At 37.3% G+C, this 19,148-nt stretch overlaps 2 protein-coding genes and 1 long non-coding RNA gene across 5 annotated transcripts; 1 reads left to right on the forward strand and 2 right to left on the reverse strand.

Moving 5' to 3' along the window:
• Positions 1–537: 537 nt before the first annotated feature.
• Positions 538–3,127, reverse strand: LOC116254051 (uncharacterized). Its single transcript, XM_031629100.2, has 4 exons — positions 2,448–3,127; positions 2,025–2,331; positions 1,103–1,184; positions 538–901 (listed from the first exon to the last, which is right to left on the reverse strand). The coding sequence occupies exons 1-4, from the start codon at positions 2,743–2,745 to the stop codon at positions 704–706; spliced, it is 885 nt and encodes a 294-aa protein (XP_031484960.1). The 5' UTR covers positions 2,746–3,127; the 3' UTR covers positions 538–703.
• Positions 3,128–11,560: 8,433 nt separating this feature from the next.
• On the reverse strand, positions 11,561–14,134 carry LOC116254861 (uncharacterized). Of its 3 annotated transcripts, XR_007573468.1 has the most exons (6): positions 13,864–14,134; positions 13,401–13,529; positions 12,341–12,506; positions 12,212–12,265; positions 12,065–12,124; positions 11,561–11,870 (listed from the first exon to the last, which is right to left on the reverse strand). It is a non-coding gene; the product is annotated as an uncharacterized LOC116254861 (long non-coding RNA). The 3 variants fall into 3 exon arrangements; XR_004172764.2 differs by lacking the exon at positions 12,341–12,506 and having other exon boundaries at positions 13,882–14,134; XR_004172763.2 differs by lacking the exon at positions 12,341–12,506.
• Positions 14,135–15,751: 1,617 nt separating this feature from the next.
• On the forward strand, positions 15,752–19,113 carry LOC116255220 (blue-light photoreceptor PHR2-like; the record flags this gene model as incomplete). The annotated part of the gene is made up of 4 exons (XM_031631002.2): positions 15,752–16,657; positions 18,242–18,462; positions 18,594–18,686; positions 18,794–19,113. Coding segments are annotated over 4 exons (1,299 nt in total), but the record flags the coding sequence as incomplete, so codon positions are not given.
• Positions 19,114–19,148: the final 35 nt, after the last annotated feature.

Consider the following 19,148-nt stretch of genomic DNA (forward strand, 5'->3'; position numbering starts at 1 on the left):
ATAATTTTTTAATGGGAATAGATTCAAATTACAAAGTTGTTCTGGAGTGCAACGGATATAGATTCAGAAAATCCATTAAGAAAAATAAACGAAGATACGTTTAAAAGCTTACGAAAATTAAGTAAATAATGATTTATAATGTCCCGTTAATTGAAAAGAATAAACTGATAACTGTTAAACAGTACCAAAGGGTGATAAAGTTATAACATCCTGAATTGCAGAAATTGCTGCAGTTGTTTTTTGCCACCCACTGAGTTCTGATCAGCCCGGTTGAGATCGTTTTAACATGACTGAATCTGTCGTGTGGAACATCTAATTTTTCCCTTCCTCTTTTGGGTTTCCAATGTTTTATTAGAGGACGCCCTCTTTCGCTTCATTTGATATTTACCTTGTTCGTGAGAATAATGCATCCTTACCTGTTACACTTGAGATAAAACAAGTTTGTTGATTAAGAAGGCTGGCCAAAACCATAAAGATCCTATAGTGGGTAGTACTTAATTCCCCTTCTTTACCTACAAATCATTCTGCACAATACACTAAGCAAAAGATTTACTTTGGAATGGGAATAAATTGCATTTCAAAGTTGAAACCTTCTAGATAGTACATGAACCAATGTTGATCCTTACTCTCCAGAAAGTTTATTTCATCATCTAAGCTCCACTGGCACTGGACCAATCACCAGCAGCAGATGGTGGTGAGTTTGTCAACAGAAGCAAGCAGGGAGATGAAAGCTGGAGTCATCTGTTGCCTTCATCCTTTCTGCTTTATGAGAAACCAGCGAGATGTGGTGAGAGTGATTTGCGTTTGCTGCTGCTCTCCACTTCTCTGCTCGCTTCTCAACCGCTGCCATCCTCTTCATTAACCTATCTTCCATATTTGACCTCATTTTCTCTATTTTCAGCTGCAAGAAGAAGCATCGTATCTTTCAAGAACACGGATCAGTGTAAGGCAAGTTCCATCTTCACAATCAGTTTGTAAAAGATTGATTTCTATCTTTTTCAAAGGAAAAATGTCTAGATCTTTTAGCTAGTACAAAAGCAACATGTAGCACTGCATTTTCTTTTAGGTTCACTGAACATTGACAACTGTGTCAAGTACTTACCTCCATCTTCTTCAGCTCAGCCTCTGCCTTTGCATCCTGCAGGTTTATCCAGGCTTGTATCTTTGCCTCCTCTCTTCTGCACCTGAAATTCAAACACCCCGACAAATGCCCTTCAAATTGAAATCACCTCTCAGCTACAAGCAATATACAACTAATGGTCTTGAAGTAATCAATTCCTGATATTCAAAAATCACCTTGCAAAAGCAAAGAAGATCTTCTGCAATTCTTTTATATCGCCTAATAAACAGCAAAAAATATTTTATCATAACTGCTTCCAATTCTTACTCCGATGCACGATCCACACTGATGAATTCTTGAAAAATCATTAATAAAAAATAAAAATAATTCAAGCAGAGGGCTTGGTCTGCAAGCCACAATCAGGAAACCAACCAGAGACACTATATCCACATATATGTATGGATATGTATAATGGTTCCTGTTCTTTTTCAAGGGAGAGCTGCCTCTCTTTCGAGGCAGTGAAGTGTGTTCCTTTGGTTGTTCGTTGCGTTACTCTTGAAGAGCACATTCCTCTGTTTACTATAGTAGATTCCTTCGCTTCTCCTTCACTTGTGGCTCTAAACAAATGAATGAACCACATAAATCCAGTGTTTCCTTATTCTTTCTCTCTCCTCCTCTTCTTACGATTCTTGTGTTTTACTTATTTCAATTGGCATGCAGCAGCATGTCCTTCCATATAGAATTCTTTGGACGCCAGATCAGATACTCCCGGAGTATAGACACGGCAGAGTTTCTGCTGGATATGAACAAAATATGACTTTAACCAAGCAAACGTGGCGAGTTTGGGACAAATTTTATGGATTTTCTGCCTGCATGATCCACTTTCGAAGCACCGTAATTGAAGATCATAGTAACGTAGAGGTAAAGAAACAGAGAAGAGAAAGGGAGGCTACAATTTTTGTACCTGATGCAGCATTGCCTACTCTCCTTCTCATCCTGCACATGCTTCCTTGCTCTAGCAAAACCATTCTCCAAACCACTCCACACTACTTCTTCCTTTTCGTTTCCCGAATTCCAGTTATTCAGCGAGCTCCCTTCAAAGAGTCCAATACTGCTCATCACAGTAGAAGTTGTCGCTTGAGTATTAAGTACAGAAGAGGCAGATAGTTTCCTGCTTTTCAGACTGCATCCATCTGCATTATTTCCCACTCGGCCGGCTTCTGCATATTCCAGACCGTTGTAGACGCCTTTACCAATGTCCATAAACCTGTCTGAAGAACAGAACATAGTTGTGAATCAGAATGCCGTGCTCTGGAGAATATGGCGAAACTACCAAAGACAAAAAGGGAAACAGAGGAATCAGAAAGTTAAGGTTAGAAACGAGAACCTTTGAGAAAATTTCTTGGTGGGTTGTCATCCAGAGGAGCTTCAAAGGAACGGTTAGCGAGAGGAACCATGGTGGCCGACGATTGGAACTGCTTGTCAATTCTCTTGTTTCCTTTGGTGCTCTTCACTGAGCGTGGGGACTGAAGGGGGTGCAAAGGGCTGGTCTTGACCCACTTCTCTGCTTCGTCCCATTTTGAAGGAAGATGCTTCCTTAGTTGAATTGTTGAGGATGGGTGCTTCTTGGTGTGGGTGATAGAAGCATCTGTGGTTCCTGAAATTGGGTTGTCATACAAAGGCATTCTGGATGACTCTCTGGTTCAGATTGGGTTCATCAGAGAGAGAGAGAGAGAGAGAGAGAGAGAGAGAGAGAGGTCTCTCTATGTGTTCCTGCTTATACAAGAGAGAGGGATGTGGTTGGCGAATCTCTCTCCATCACCTTCTCTACGTATGCAACAAGCCTCTCTCTGGATCCCACTCTCTTCAGAGGGAACAAGCCTCCTTTTGTCTCCCTCTCCAAAGCGGAGTGACTGAGCCAATATTCCACTCTGTCTCCCTCTCTTCTGTGGGAACGAGCGGTGGCAGTGTGCTGCTCTAGAAGAAGGGAGATTTTCTCTCTCTCTCTCTCTCTCTCTCTCTCTCTCTCTCTCTCTCTCTCTCTCTCTCGCTCCGTGCAGAAATTCAGTAACTACGAGTACCCACTTGCAGTGGGCTGTCAACCATGGACTGCTTTTTATCTGTCGATGGAACGCACATCCATGTGAGAATGTATTTTATCTGAGAAACAAAAATTTACCAAAGTTTTATTAATTGTGTTTAAGAAACGTACGATTGTTTTAATAGGGGTAGCATGGTTCATAATTGGTCGGACTCTTAAGTTAGTAAGGTCTTGATCATCAATTTGATGTTTGAGGTACAAATGAAGAAAGAAATGGTGTCAACCTCTCGTTCAATCACCAAGTAACCCATGATTGGGAAGGGTCCTGTTTGTCTCATCCCTCTTGTTGCAGCATGTTGGTCAATATTAGTTTGCTTCAATTTTTAGACTTTAGTTTATCTGTAATATGATAGCTCCTTCAATAACGTGGAACCATATACAGGGACATTCAATCAGGTAAAATCAATTCTCAAACTAATTGCCATTTAATCTACACGCGTGTTTTATATCTCATAAATGAAAAAAAAGAAACTAATGATTATTAATTTTTTAAGATTTATCAAGTATTATTTGAAGTAAACGTACAATTTGTAAATTATTTTTTGACCCATTAAAAACGTTTCGATCACTAGAAGTGGAAAGCATGAGGTTTGAAAAGGGTGCAAAGTTGCCAACATGATACTAATGAAGATAAGAAAAAATTGAAGGTTGTGCAAGATATTTGAAGCGATGTTATTTATGTGAGTGTCTATGTGCTCGTTTCCATTTTAGCGGAAGGCCCCCCTTTCCTATTCCCCTCATCCCTCAGCTTTTAAGGCTGTTTTATGGTGCCTAGAAGCAGGCCTCTTGGCCGCTTACCAGCCCCTGCCCCGACCCATTGCACCAACCTCTTTGGTACTTATTGCCGACATGACATCATATGGGAGCGATGATATATGTTTAGGGATGTTAATGGATGAGATTGGAATCAGATCTATTTCTTTAGTAGATTCCGATTTACCGGATGTTTACCCATTCAAATTTGAAATTTAGATTAAGAAAATTCCATACCACAGTCGAATCTGATTGTTAAATTCATAATCTGGATCTTATCTACACCCAACTTTTAATTTCACATCTAAACCGGCCTTTAAATACCTAACCAAATTTAAACCACCTTGTGATATGTTAAGAACCTTGTATTAAATATAGGATATTTATTTGAACCAGAAGGCAAATCTTAATCCAAATCTGATCATATAGTTATTTAAAACCAAATCTGAATAATGAATCCAATTGAACGTCATTTCTTAAATCCAAACCCAATCTGATTTCTTAATCTGACGTTACTTATTAAATTGAAATCAAGGACTTCCTAAGAGACAAGAACTACAATTTACACCATTGATATGAACAATGACTATCAATTAAATCTCAATCTTATTTGCTTTACACTCGTAAACAGTAGTAGTCTTAAATTCATCCTAATTTTATTTTTATCCAATCTCACTTTTTAATTATCTTTAAACTAGGAGCCCATTAAATCCCTGGTAGTTGGAAGATACCATTGACATTAAAAGAGAAAAGAAGAAGAAGAAAGAGATGAAAAAAGAAGAGAGAGAGAGTAACAAATGGATGGAAGGAGAAGGCGTATAAATTTTTTCATGTGGCCGTCAATTATTGGGGGGGGCGGATGGCACCGAAATCGACCCTTTTCTACGGTTTCTCCTTTGTCTTTAATGCCATATTTAATGGGAGTAAAGATATGAGGAAAGGGTGTAGGGCCAAGATATCAAGGATTCTGTAGGTTCTGTCCGGACTGTGATCTCTTGTTTTTTACGTGCTTTAATGTCCGTTCTGTTTTAGGAGTGACTGAATAGTGACTCTCTCACCTCACTCGTGAGAGAGCCGTCGTTCGATTCATATTCATCGTGATGAACAAAAACATAAAAGAAGAATGTATTTTGACCTAACATTAATATATTATATAGTCCTCATGAGTAATATATTATATAGTCCTCATGAGTAAGTTGGATGAAACTTGATAGCTAGTCACCATTCAATTTTCTTCGACATGTCCTTCTATCCTATTTCTATCACTCTTTATGTACACAAAGATATATATATATATATATATATATATATGTATATATATATATATATATATATATGTATGTATGTATGTATGTATGTATGTATGTATGTATGTATCGTTTGAAAACATGTTAATCTCCATTAATATGTTGTTGAAGTCGAAAACCAGCTAAAGCAAAACTTTACTTAAAATTATGCTAAAATTATAGCTTGAGGTTGTGTATGTGTATGAGCGTATTAACTTGGAGGCAGTGTTTGGTAACAATGGATTTAAGATCCGATGTATATGCACTTCGAGAGCAATTATTTAAGCAAATATGTGGATTTCAAATTTACCACTTTTAGATTTATTTTATGGTTTGATAGAGATTGAATACTAAGATGGAATGGAAGTGGGTCCAACCTTAAATCGATAGATATGATATCAATCACCCGGGATTTGATCTTTTACTGCACCCTTAATTAAAAAACCACAGATTTTGACACCGGAGAGAAAAGAGATTGGACGAGAGTCTAGTGGATTTCATTTACGGTCTAAGGCAATCACGAGTTGCGGTTTGAATCATTGGTTTTTCTTTTGAATTTGTATTGAATTTGTATTGAAAAATTGTGAAATTAATATTTTCATGAATTTCCTAAAATTTGTAAGCTTTTCCTTAGTTGTTTCAGCGCGTGTTTGGTGCTGGGACAAATCAATCAGGGTGAGTGTCGCGGGTTTTAGTTTGAGGGAAAGCCTACCAAAGGGCTGCACAACGAGCCGAGCCAATTCGGGCTTGACGAACTCACTTGAAAAAACTCATCTTCTAGTTGAGTTCAAGCTTACAAAAATACTCAAAATGATAAACAAGTCGACCGATACTCTATATAATATTGTCAAAACCATGTCACCAGTTTTAACTTTTATGACAAAACAAATTTTCATAAATTACAATTATAGGAGTTAAGTGCTTACACGAGTTACATGGATTAATTGATTACACGAGTTAATGTCAAAAGAGTTAACCCCTAAAGAGCTAAACAGGTTAATCAAGTCGAGTTCGAGCTAAATGAGTTAATGCAGAAACGAGTTGACACCTAAACGAGCTAAATGAGTTAAACAAGTCGAGTTCGAGCTCGATTTTGTGTAATCAAGTCGAGTTTGACTTGCGTGTTTTTTTTTAGCCGAGTCGAGGGCCAAGAACATGTGCAGCCCTACCTACAGCTACGATAGAAAGGGGAAGAAAAGGCGAAACCTTTTGTTTGTTTCTTAAATTATTTTTCTGCCCGTGTTTGGAAACAGGATTCGGCTGTGTGGTACGATTTTCTCTCCCTCTCTTTTGTGGAAGCGGACAACTGCCATTTTACCTCATGATCTTTAATTAGTGGAAAGTTATTAATAAAAGGCTGCGCGTATTCTATTGGGAAATGAAAGAGAATAATAATATGATTTTTTGTTGAATTTTTAGGGACATGTTTATGTCTCATGAATAGTAGTTTTCTATTACGTAATTTTCCTTACCATTCATTAGAAGAAGATAAATTGCATACAACAAAAAATGGGAATGTAGTACCATACTTTCAATTCCAGATAATTCTACCAAAGTTGTAAAGACTTGGTGTGAAAGGTTTTTATTTTCATGGCCATTACTTTTCGAATGTATGATACACGATACTCTAATTAACAGGTATATCATTTCTCACTCTAGATCTCGAAACAATCTCGAAGCAATCTTAAACTCTAAGGCCAGAAGGTAGTTTTTCCACCAATAACAAAAAAAAAAATTTTGCCTGATGAGAAGTCGAACATATACATGCATGTTGCGAGCAAATTAAGCAAAAAGACATTAATTTAATTGCATTATTATACATGCAAAGGAGGGACAAAGATTCATAGGACAAATTTGTTGCTATTTGGTGCTGCCAACTGCATGCAACTTGTTTGGAAACATGACAAATGATACAACGGGTCGAAGTCCTGTCGGTATCGAACTTGGTGCCGTCAAAAGTGACAAAACAATCATGTTAGATCTCACCCATTTGCACCCTTAAAAATACATTTTCAAACGATGGCAAGTAAGGTAAGGCCCGCTTGAGCCCTCTCCCCACTCCAATTTTTTTTTTTATTTACATGCAAGTTTTAAGAAATCTCACTTATTATATATATAAATTTTGAAAAATGATATTTCTGCTCTAATCAAAATTTAGAAACTTTAATCCTGCCTCCATCATGAAAAAATTTTGGCTCTGCTCTTGATGCCAAGATTTCCCAAACAAACGTTTAACATTATGTACAACAATGTGAATGAAGTAGTAAGTTTGAGCCACATGGGCACCCGCACTCTTTGTATGTAACAATGCCCATGAGGACAAGGACCTTAGGAGGTTTAGGGTCGATCTTATTCTGAGGATGAAGAATTGGTAACTTTTTTTTTTTGAATTTCAAAAACCCGTAGAAATAATTGGTTTTGGGTTGGGGGGGTGGTAAGTTACGATACAAGGCTGATTCGGGATTTAAGTGGGGAATGAGACATCCATTAACAAAGTGTCATACATCTATCTTTTGCGGTTCATAGGAGTAGTACTTATGAAAATGGAACAAGCGACCAGTCGTTTACTGCTCTATCAACTTGACCACCTACACTATGCTCCCATCGGCATAGAAATAATTGGTGAGAAGTACACATCTAATTTGTGGATGTTGGTTAAAAGTGCAAAGTTTTGTGCTATTAATTAAAAAAATGACATTTTTGTAAGTGAACTCAAGGTTATTATAAGTTAAACAAGAGTCATATGATAAAAAGAATAAAATGACCTCAATAAGAATAAATTCAGGTTCATTAGTTTGTGGCATAACTGCGTTCAAGAATATTAATACATTATTAACTATATCCAAATTAGTTAATTTCTTTATTGATATATCAATTAATTATGTGAATGTTTTTTCTTTCCTTTATTAATCTTAGGATGGTATTCAAGGGGAACCCTAATTATATTTTTTAAAAAAATTGGTATATATTCATGCTATTTTTATGAACTAAAACATCATTTTCCTGGTTTATTTTTCATCGATTAAACAATATGATTTTCGGCCTATTTGAGTGCTACGTAAATTTGATTTCATCCAACTTTTCGTCGATCCTGGCCCATTATCATGTCAAATATCTGCAAATTAGGCTGCAAAATGAGCTTCGTGAACAAATAGGCCTTATTCGAGCTTCAATGCTAAAGAATGAAAAACAAGTTCACATATTATACAAATCAAAACACAATATAAAGACGAGCAGAGATATTCCCTCATCTTTTCAAGGTTTTTTTTTTTTTTTTTTGAACAAAAGTTTCAAACGTAATATGTCAGAAATATGGAAACTATGTATAATATATACATGTCCCTAGTAAGCATATAGAACATATACGTGTTAAATATGATGCATGTCAAGAAACTTGTTGTGGCTCTAGGATGTAGTTGCGATTAGTAAGGTATAGATGTGAACATATTAGCTTTAGCTATAACCAAATTTGATCATATGGATTGGGGACTCAAAGTTGGATGTGGACATGAATATACTGATATTTTAAATTCAATTAATAAATAGTTTCAGATTTGAATTAGATAATGAATATACATAAGTAGGACCACACATATTTTTAAATGTAAGAAATTAATTATTACCTAGCTGTGTTCTTCATGTCTAAACCTCAGTCAATTAAATATATAACATTAAATTAGGTAAAATAAAAAAATGAAAGGTGTTCCTTCTCTTAGGTATACCAAACTTGAGAATCATTTAAGCCATTGATTCTCACAGGAGATCATATAAAGAAGATTAAGCTTCAAATATAAAAAACAAGTTGTTTTTCAAGATTCTGAAATACCATTCAAACAAAACAATGACTTTTGTGTGTGTTTGTTTTACCGCGGCCACAGATCTATGGATTTAAGGTCACACCTCCCTCCCCCACCCCACCGCCCAACCAAAACACACACACACACACAAATCCGACCTTAACTCCACAGTTTATTACATGCAAGTTAGATTACTTAGATCCTTGTGATTTTTTCTTCTATCTTCCTTTGAAGGTGATATCAGACTTTTGAAAAATAGTATAGCTTTTATATTTGAAGTTTAATCTCGATTGTCAGATAATTCATTGTTACCATTAATCCAAATGATTCTCATTAAAACATGCTATATGAGAATCGAGTGTGCATATATATATATATATATATATATATATACACACACACTAAAGCCACGACAAACTGTCTCTGCACCATAAACAAGAGCTAATATCAATTTAGTGACGGTTTTTCAACGATAAATTTTTAAATATTGACCACCTGATACATGGCAACGTTGAAATCTCCTATACATACATAAATATGCATGTGTGCACGCACACTCACACCAAACAGCTTTAACAACGATTTTTAACATATTTTACTCTCCTTCTCTCCCTCTCTCTCTCTCTCTCTCTCTTTATATATATATATATATATATATATATATATATATATATATATATATATATATATATATAGTGCATTGTGTCAGATAGTTATTGTATGTGTAATTAAAATTTAAAAAAATTGTCACTAAAAAATTATAAATTGTGCCAAAGCTATCGTAAATTGTCGTCACATTATAAACTTGAGGTAAAGCGGCTGTTTTTTAGGGATAAATTTTTTTATTTTTAACCATTCAGTAATATCAAGAAGCACACAACATCTCTCTTTCTTTCTTTATATATATATATAGATATATATATATATCCTAACTGCCCCTTATAATGGAGAACTTAAACGACAAAGGCCCACCAACATGCCTTACGAGGAAACCCACTGTAGATTGCATTATTTATAATTGTATGACCTAACGGCACCAGGCTTATTGATTTCTCTTTTGTTCATTTTTAAGATTTAAAAACTTTCGAGATTGGACTTAAGAAATTGTGATAATAAGAAAATACAACTGACCTTTTTATACCGTTACGCTTTAAGGCTTTTTTATGGAAAAAAGATTCATAAAATTAATTTTTGAAGGCTGTGGAAAGAACGATAAATTAATTTCTATTTTGTCTTTTAAAAAATAACATGAAAAACATGCCTAACTTTATTAGTACAATTACGTTTTCTTTGAGGAACTTCCTGAAGTTAACTAAAAAATATCACAAAATATTTTTAGTTATTAATAACAAACTTATTTAGATATAATAACACAAAGTAAGGAACTTGTTATTTCCTTTTATTACAGATATGTTGGTTCTTTTATTATATTAAGTCGATCTTAATTTGGTAATAACCTAGCGGTACTCAGAAAATGCGGGTTTTATATTAATGATGAAAAAGGAAACCACATTTTTCTACATTTCAAACAAGAAATTGTTCGAAATTGATTTCTGTTGAATCCATCATGTAGATCATTTTTATACACTTTCATGGTGTACGCTCTGTGTGCGGAGCCTGGAAGGCTCGCAGGAAGGGGTGAACACGAGCTAAGTCTAGCACGAGTTCAGTCAACTCGAACTCTGCTCGACTAAATAAGACCTTGAGCTCGACTCAGCTCGAGCTTGAAAATAGCTCGACTATACTGGCTCAAACTCGACTTGGTAGTCAGTTGTCGAGCTCAAGCTCGACTCGATTAAGCTCGATAAACTCGTTTACAATCATCCATACTTGCTGCGCTCGAGCTCAATTAAGGCTCGATTGACTAGTTACCAAGGAACACAAAAAGAAAACAACTTAGTGCAATAGAAACAAGATTTTGCACAGTTAGCCTTATGGACTTAATAATGAATTTAGCACCAGGAGAACTTAACCATTCTCAATCACATGCATGACAATTCACATTCCAGCCTCCCAACACGTAATATTATGATTTTGCACATGACAATTCACATTCCAGCCTCCCAACAGGTAGCAGCAGTATAAATTATAAGAGGCCACATAAATAAAGCATTTAATCAACATACTATAGAAAATGTGTGTCCCAAAGGCATGGTAAAATGTAGGTCCTAATACATCATGTTGCCTTAACTGTCAGAAGTTTATTCCTTAACTGGAGGATGTCTATAAGTGATAAGACTAACATCCTAACAAGTACGAGTCTTCATGTTGCATTGCATATGATTTCTCTACATTCTGTTGGTTGTGCATTTCATCAGGGGACCATGAGTCCGTGCGGGTGTTATGCACCAACTCTATGGGGCATATCTGCTTTAAAAATATTTCGTCATCTTCAAACTACAATTCAACAATGAAAATTGATAAACAAACAAGAAATGTCAACAAAGTAAAATGAAAATCACAAGCATTTCCTCCTGTTCTGCCTCTCCATAAATAATGTTATGTTAGAATACTCGTTTTTATCATTTCACATCTAAATTTTCTGGTTAAAATTATCAGTAGATGTTAGAATCAACATTTATTACCATGGACAAGGTGCAGCAGCCTCAATACAAGTACCTGTAACTGTAAGAAGATATTCCTGTTACCATGGACAAGAAACAATTGATGAAACTTACAGTGCTGTCAACATATGACTTTGGTTATGTAGTTCCATCAAATTCATTCTAAATGAATGGGACTTGTTCATAATTAGCTTGTTCAGAAGTATGTAAAAATATGTGAACAAATGTTTTGAGAACCCTCTCTCTTCTCAAGGAACCAAAACTTGAAAATAAATCATCCCTTCCTCTAACCACAGTATCAGCAAGCTCCTGAATAACATAAAAAAAAGGCTGTCACATTATTGTCAAATTTAAAAAATTACTTTTTAAGTGCACAATGGTCATAAACACTGACAATAATGAAAAAAAAAAACACCAATAAGCAAAAGATACAACAAGAACATTTCTTAAGAGTTGAAGGAAAGTTAAGAAACTTTATCACTAACTCAAATTCACATACTCACTTCATATAGAAGCTCTTCACACAATCATGAGTCATGAACATTGGATATCGAAGCTGAAAACTGCAAGAGGCAACAGAAACAAAGACTAGAACCACATTAGATCAAGAAAAAGAAGAAAACAAAAAAACGAGAAAAAACAAGCATTACCAAGAGGAAACTTAATCATTCTAATGATACATATTCACTTGATTCATCCTCAACCTGAAAGAAATACATATAGTCAATTAACAAATGATTCACAAAATATTTAATGAATACAATTTCTTCAAAACATACTTTTATTAACACTTCATGCATTGGATCACCATCATTCTTTACCCAATTACCCAATCATTTGAGCTTTGTCTCGAATCACATACTTGCTTGCCCCTATCAATGATATTTCTTTCTAAATTTGTCGTTCTTCAAACTAGTAATTTTTTCTCCTGCTCAAACTATTATCCTATTTGAACATGAAATTTGACAAAAACATATTACAATCTAAGAGAATATGAAATAAAAAGCAGTAGTTCTCATTATTAAATATAAAAAACACTAATCCCAACTGGAAAAACAGCATTTAGACAATACAGAATTTGGAATAAAAAAAAGAACTATATGAGCATACTACTAATTGAGAATATCATTTTATAACAATAGATTAAAAATGGAAAGAAAAAAAAAAAAGGTTATCCGTTCTTGCTGGAGCCTGATATAATAACCCCTATCAGCTGTCAAGATATTTCAAGCCATCTTCATTGTAACATACATATGACAATACAAGCAAAAAAGCAAGCAGTAACAGATCCTATGCAAAAAGTAGTTCCAATCACATACAAATCCACATTCATATAGGCTTACACAAACAAAAGACATCCTTATACAGAATACCAAAAAAAACTACTTCATCATTGGGATAAATATCATAAAATGCAATGGAACTCAACACAACCATGAGAACAATGATTAATCTGCCGAAATAACACCACCTAGACCAAAACCCCATATTTTTTAGTTAATAATAAATGAATCAAGTTAGTGAGTGAAGGAAACAAGAAGCATACAAAACAGCTTTCACTAAAGTTTCTCGGTCTACCAATAATTCAGTATCGTCAATCCCATTAAGGCATGACTTAGGTTTCATATATACATGTAAAGTATCATCTCACAAGATTACCAAGTGAAAACATGGCTCTATCAAGTGTATAACAAAACAAGATGACATGGAGGAGACAAATTAACTTTTAGAACTGCTTTTCAGGGAACCAAATCGTTGCAAATTGGAAACCACCATCCTACCAATAAGCTGGAAAAAACACTACAGCTGTCATGGTGAATTTAACACGCAATCACTTACCGAATACAAGTAATCGACAGCCCTCTCAGGATTATTATAAGCAGCTCGTAAAGCACGCACAACCGTTTTTGTACTGTTCTTAGGGCCAAATATGAGGCCAATGAAGTTACCAAGTGGATAAGCTTTCAGCTGCACACACACAAAAACTAGTAATAAGTTAAAAAGGTAAGTCAAATATTGTAGTTGGTTTCTCTGAGCTATTTCCTCAAACACTTTTTCTTCTATGCAAGTGTTCATAGTGGGCACAATCAGCTAGAAATTTTCTACAAAAGAATTTTTGTCGAACACTTTTCTATGCAAGAATACGCATTTTTCTTCAATAATAGAGAAAGTCCGAAGCAAAAAGAGTTATCTGTTGCAAGAGCTATTTCGGTCCCTCCATGCGTCCTCATTCCAATAAACCAAAAGTCCCAACACTCAACAACTTAAAGGCTTAAACCATGGAACAAGGAAAATGACCAACATTGGCATGGACAGGAACCTTGGGCTGAAAGTTGAAGGGAGAAGGGCAAGGCTGAGATGGAGAGCACACGCAGGAGCGGAGAGCACAGGAGAGCACAGGCAGGAACCTTGGGCTGAAAGTGGAGCAGCCGGCTGACCTTGAAGGCGGAAGGCTGAAGTGGCCCGCGGACGAATAAAGGTTAGGCTATTAGGGTTGCAAACTTGCAATGGAGGAACAAGTTTCAGTCACAGACGGAGAAGAGAAGGAGAAGTCGGAGTTGGAGAGAGGGAGAACAAAAATGGAAACCAAAAACTTAAAAATTAAAACTGAAAAATAGTTTCCCGCATGAGACTGAATCGGTTTTTTTAAAACCGGTATTTTAATACATTCTAGCCGAGTCGAGCTTTAACGAGGTCACTTGAGTGAACTCGAACTCCAACTCCACTTGATTAGTTGAACGAGTCGACTCGTGAACTCGACCTTGACTCGTTTAACTAATGATGCAGCTCGAACTCGCTTACGAGTCGAGCTTAAATGAGTTGAGCTCGACTCGTCGTTTACTCCTACTCGCAGGGCCTTGACACCACCACCGACACTCCCCCTTGTCTCTCATGAAAATTTTCTGACTCCGTCTCTATCTATACATACACAGCCTTATTGATTTTACATGTAGATGTAATTTTTTGGGAGAGTTTCTGTAACTTTATTAATCAAAGAATAAAATTATGTCTAACAGTTATTGATTTCACATTAGCAAGTTTATTTCTAGAAGTTCAAATGAGTATATCCATATCTCATGATGCCCTAATATAGTCAACAAAGATTTTGAGTACCTTATAGGTCTCATATTTTGAGGTTATTGCTAGAATTTCCTCTCGCCAATTGAGTATGTGCATATTTAGTCGTGCCAAAAAAGATTTTGAGTTGGTGATGTTCCGTCAGGATATGGATGTCGGTAAAAAAAATCTGATTTACATTCAATATTTGATGGAACACACTTCCAGAAAAACGGTATCTGATTAAAAAATCAAAACAGATTTGGATTTAAGAAATGATATATGGTTCGATTTCGGATTCAGATTTAAATAAATATCATATCCGATTCAGGTTTGGATTAGATTTAGATATCTTATATCCAATGTTCTTACAATTTGAAAGTTGTATCTTGACCTATGGTAATACAGTTTTGATTTGGATATGAACTTAAAAACCAGACTTAAATTGTGATTATATAAAAGTTGAACTAATATGGCCACGTCTTACATGTTCAGAATTTTTAGGTTGCTTAATACCTGGAATTATTATAATAGTTTCATGACTAAGTTTTAAATAGAACTTGTTCGATCTTTTTATATGCTTGAGTCTCCTATTTTTTCTGTCAGAGATTCTAACTCCTTTGGTTTGGACTTCTCAAATGGAGCGGATGGATCCATTTTAAGTTCAATGTTACCATCGCTGTTACAATGGTTTACAAATTTATTTAGGCAACCGAAAATTCCATTAAAACCAGGTCTAAGATGAAACTCACTTGGGCTTGATCCATTTGCACTGTTTTATCCGGTAGGTTAGCGAACCAGGTTCTATATCAAGCACCAAAGGAAGAAGAAGATCGAAAAGAGAAAGAGAGTGGCTGCAGAGTATCTTCTGATCCAACAGTTCTTCCTCTTTGTGTGGTTCATATAAACCCCTCTACTCTGCTCTTCCCACCTCCCCATTAAACCTCTCTGAATCTCTCTTTCTCACCCTCCTCTCTCAACCCCTCCAAGGAGAGAGAAGACAGTTGCAGACACCTCTCTTTCTCTCTCATGGAGAACCACCAAGTCACCCTCTCTCCCGAGAAACAGCAGCAGCAGCAGCAAGATGTGGACCAACAGATGCAGCAACAGGAACAAGAGCACCACCCTGATGCCACTGCGCTTCTTCCATTTGGGTCACTCTCCCTTTCCCTGTACTCCGCCATCTCCCTCCCCAAAACCACCATTGCCACCCTCTCGTCGGCAACCGCTTCCTTCAAACCTGCCTTCGTTTCCGCCACTCCCAACCTCACTATCAAATCCTCCCTTTCGTCCTCCCTCTTAAACCCTGCCCTTCCCCCATCCGCCGCAATTCCGCACTCAAATCCGCCTTCTCGTCGGCGATCATTGCCACTCCTCTCCGTCACCGCCCCGACAATGCCGACAGCTCGCCTGGCGGAGTCTGCGGCCGGAGAACCACCATTGTTTGGTTCAGGAACGACCTTCGCGTCCACGACAACGAGGCACTGAGCTCCGCGGATTCGGAGTCGCTGTCGCTCCTACCGGTCTATGTGTTCGATCCCCGGGACTATGGGAAGTCGCCCTCCGGCTTCGACCGCACCGGCCCCTACAGGGCGACGTTTGTCCTCCAGGCCGTGGCCGACCTGCGCCAGAGCCTTAAGAAGCGGGGTTCTGATCTTGTGGTCAGGATTGGGAGGCCGGAGAAGGTGCTGGTGGAGCTGGCGAGGAACGTCGGCGCCGAGGCGGTGTTCGCCCATCGGGAGGTGGCGCACGAGGAAGTGAAGGCGGAGGCTGCCGTTGAGGCGGCGCTGGCGGAGGAAGGGGTGGAGACCAAGTGGTTCTGGGGTAGTACATTGTTCCATCTGGATGACCTCCCCTTCAAGTTGGAGGAGATGCCGGCGAATTACGGTGGGTTCAGAGATAAGGTGAAGAGTGTGAAGGTGAGAAGGACAATTGAAGCATCCGATAGATTGAAGGGACTCCCTGTTTCAAACGAGGACATCGAACCCGGCCGGATTCCGACGCTCACCGATTTGGGGCTCAACCCAATCTCCGCCCAGGTAATCCCTTCAAGATTGGATCAATTTCGGTGCTTCTCCTATGCGTTCAATTCCTCCAATATTTACGTTACTTCGTAGTTTTTTGATACATTAAGGTTGAACTTGGATTGCAGATTTGCACTTCGACTCAAACTTTTAGGTTCAGACTTGTGCATCATTTGCTACTAATCTGTTGAATTTTTATTCCTTACGTTACATTTTTAAAGGAAAACTCACCTCCACCAAGAACAAGAAGAGAAGACAATGTAGGTTGGCAAAGATTAAAGTGTTCTCATGTTGTTTGATTTAGCTTTCCAATTACGAGTTCGGAAAAGGAGATTTTGGTTGGTTCGGTGCTGCTTGTCAATATTTTTGGTGCCTCTAGCATACGCTAGTGATACTTCAATCTCAACAATGATCCTCTGTATAGTGTTTATAAGGACAAGAAAACCATAATTATTGAACCTGATATACTCGCAGTATTTGAAATTCTGATGTACTTGGATACTTGAGGAGTTATCTGGTTGTTGTTCTTATTTATTGAACAGTCTTGAATCACGACTTTCACAGATATAAAAATCGTTTATAAACATCAAAGTTTCTTGGAAAATCTCTTTTCTGGTAATACAGCCTTATGTTATACGTTCTTCTATAATGTGTCAGTTCATGCATCATCATCTTGAGTGCAGGAGTTTAATTTATACATGGGTGTAAGGTCTTTTTCACTTTCATTAGGTCCATTTGTAAGTTTGATAATGCTCATATAACCAGAGGTTGTGAGATGTTGATATGTGTAGTATTCTATGTTTAATAAGTGATCGTTTTGCCATTCATTTTGGTGGTGACCCTTGAATTGAACTTTGATTAGACCTGTCGGAAGTGTATTGCATCTTTTGGGGTTTCTTTTGTGGGGCTTTTCCTCTTCACTTTACCTAATAACTCCATCTGGAAGTTGGTTCTGGCTTTCTTGAAGAAAATCTGGGGGACAAGAAACAATTTTTGTGGCTAGCTGCCATTGGGTCATACTACTGCAGGCTGATTCCAGGCTCTTTTGTTGGATCAAGTCGCTACCCTGCCTCTCTTCTGATGGTGTTGTCCTCGTAAGTTCTTGTGTTGTGTTACCTAGGGTTGACCTCTGATAAACCAGGCGCATTAAGAGTTGCAGGGTTCCTCATCATATCTGGTGAAATAATTATCTCAAGGTTCACTACTTCATGCTTTAATAAATCGGCTGATTTGTCTTCTTTACTACCATTTGAATCTTTGATATCGGAATTTTGGTTGGTTATGAAAGTTACGTTACATTTTTCTTTGCCTACAACATTGGTAATGGAACGATGAATCGGATGATCATGAGCTCTTGTCATAAGAGAGAAGAAAATGGAACCATTTAGCAGGCTCATCAACGAGTGACCATTTAGACCTGAAGGATTATTATGTGCTAGCAGCTCTACCATGCATCTTGTCATTTTACTTCAGTTCACACTAATCTAACCTGGAGTTTAGTCACACTAATCTAACCTGGTGTTTATGTCATGGAGAACGTATACATGGATAATGGACCCTGTGAAGCAATTTTTTCATGGCAACTTTTATTTTATCCAGGGTGGGAAGCCTGCAGCCAATGCATCTCTTGTTGGAGGTGAAACTGAGGCATTGAAAAAGCTGAAGAACTTTGCTGCAGAATGCCAGGCAAAGCCTGCCAACAAAGATGGGAAGAAAGAGAATATCTATGGTGCTAATTTCTCTTGCAAGATCTCTCCATGGCTAGCTGTGGGTTGTCTCTCTCCACGCTACATATTTGACGAAGTAAAGAAGACAGTGAGGTACACTTTCCTCCTTTCTTTTTCCTCTCTTCAGCATTTCTGCTTCAACTTGCCAAAACGTCTGCAATTCCTGAAATTGGTCTTTTGTACTGGACTATTTTGATTTTGATAAATGTTCTTGTCTTCAACAGTGCGGTCAGTGCCTCATTGAAAAATGGTGCTAGTTCAGCTGACACCGGAACAAACTGGCTTATGTTTGAGTTGTTATGGAGGGATTTCTTCAGGTGCATTTGAAATTACATATGTTACTTTTTGTTTGTTCTGTTAATTATTTAAACATCCCAGTGTTGGGCACCCTGTTAACTTTGTTCTATTTGGCTGTTTATTTTAGGTTCGTCACAAGGAAATACAGTTCAGCAAAGAGTCTCTCTTCTACTCCTGCTACGGCTTGCGCCGGTGCTCATGCATAAAAACTACCGGATGATCATCAGATAATCTTCAAAGAAGGGTTTGTGCGCAGTCTTTGAATTCATTCTACAAGGAGCAGATCGGCAGAAAAAGGCGCAACGAGACTGTCTATATTTAGGAGCGGTTGTTCGTTTAGTCTGGAGCATTTTGTTGTTTGTTATTATGCTCTTTGTTTCTTCGGAAATAGTATCTGCGAGAACTCGTTCCGAAATAAAAAAGTATTACTCCTCCTCCTTTTTGTCATTTCGCAGCCAGAACGAGGTACAAGAAATGCAATC

This window comes from Nymphaea colorata, chromosome 5 (genome assembly GCF_008831285.2).
Source record: "Nymphaea colorata isolate Beijing-Zhang1983 chromosome 5, ASM883128v2, whole genome shotgun sequence".
In the NCBI taxonomy this organism is placed as follows: domain Eukaryota; kingdom Viridiplantae; phylum Streptophyta; class Magnoliopsida; order Nymphaeales; family Nymphaeaceae; genus Nymphaea; species Nymphaea colorata.

Excerpts from the sequence above, each read along its gene's own strand:
- LOC116254051 (XM_031629100.2), bottom strand. The coding sequence starts at position 2,745 with ATGCCTTTGTATGACAACCCAATTTCAGGAACCACAGATGCTTCTATC. Across the intron at positions 2,332-2,447 it reads ACCAAGAAATTTTCTCAAAG|ACAGGTTTATGGACATTGGT; the intron begins GTTCTCGTTTCT and ends TCTGTTCTTCAG. Across the intron at positions 902-1,102 it reads CTGAGCTGAAGAAGATGGAG|CTGAAAATAGAGAAAATGAG; the intron begins GTAAGTACTTGA and ends TTCTTCTTGCAG.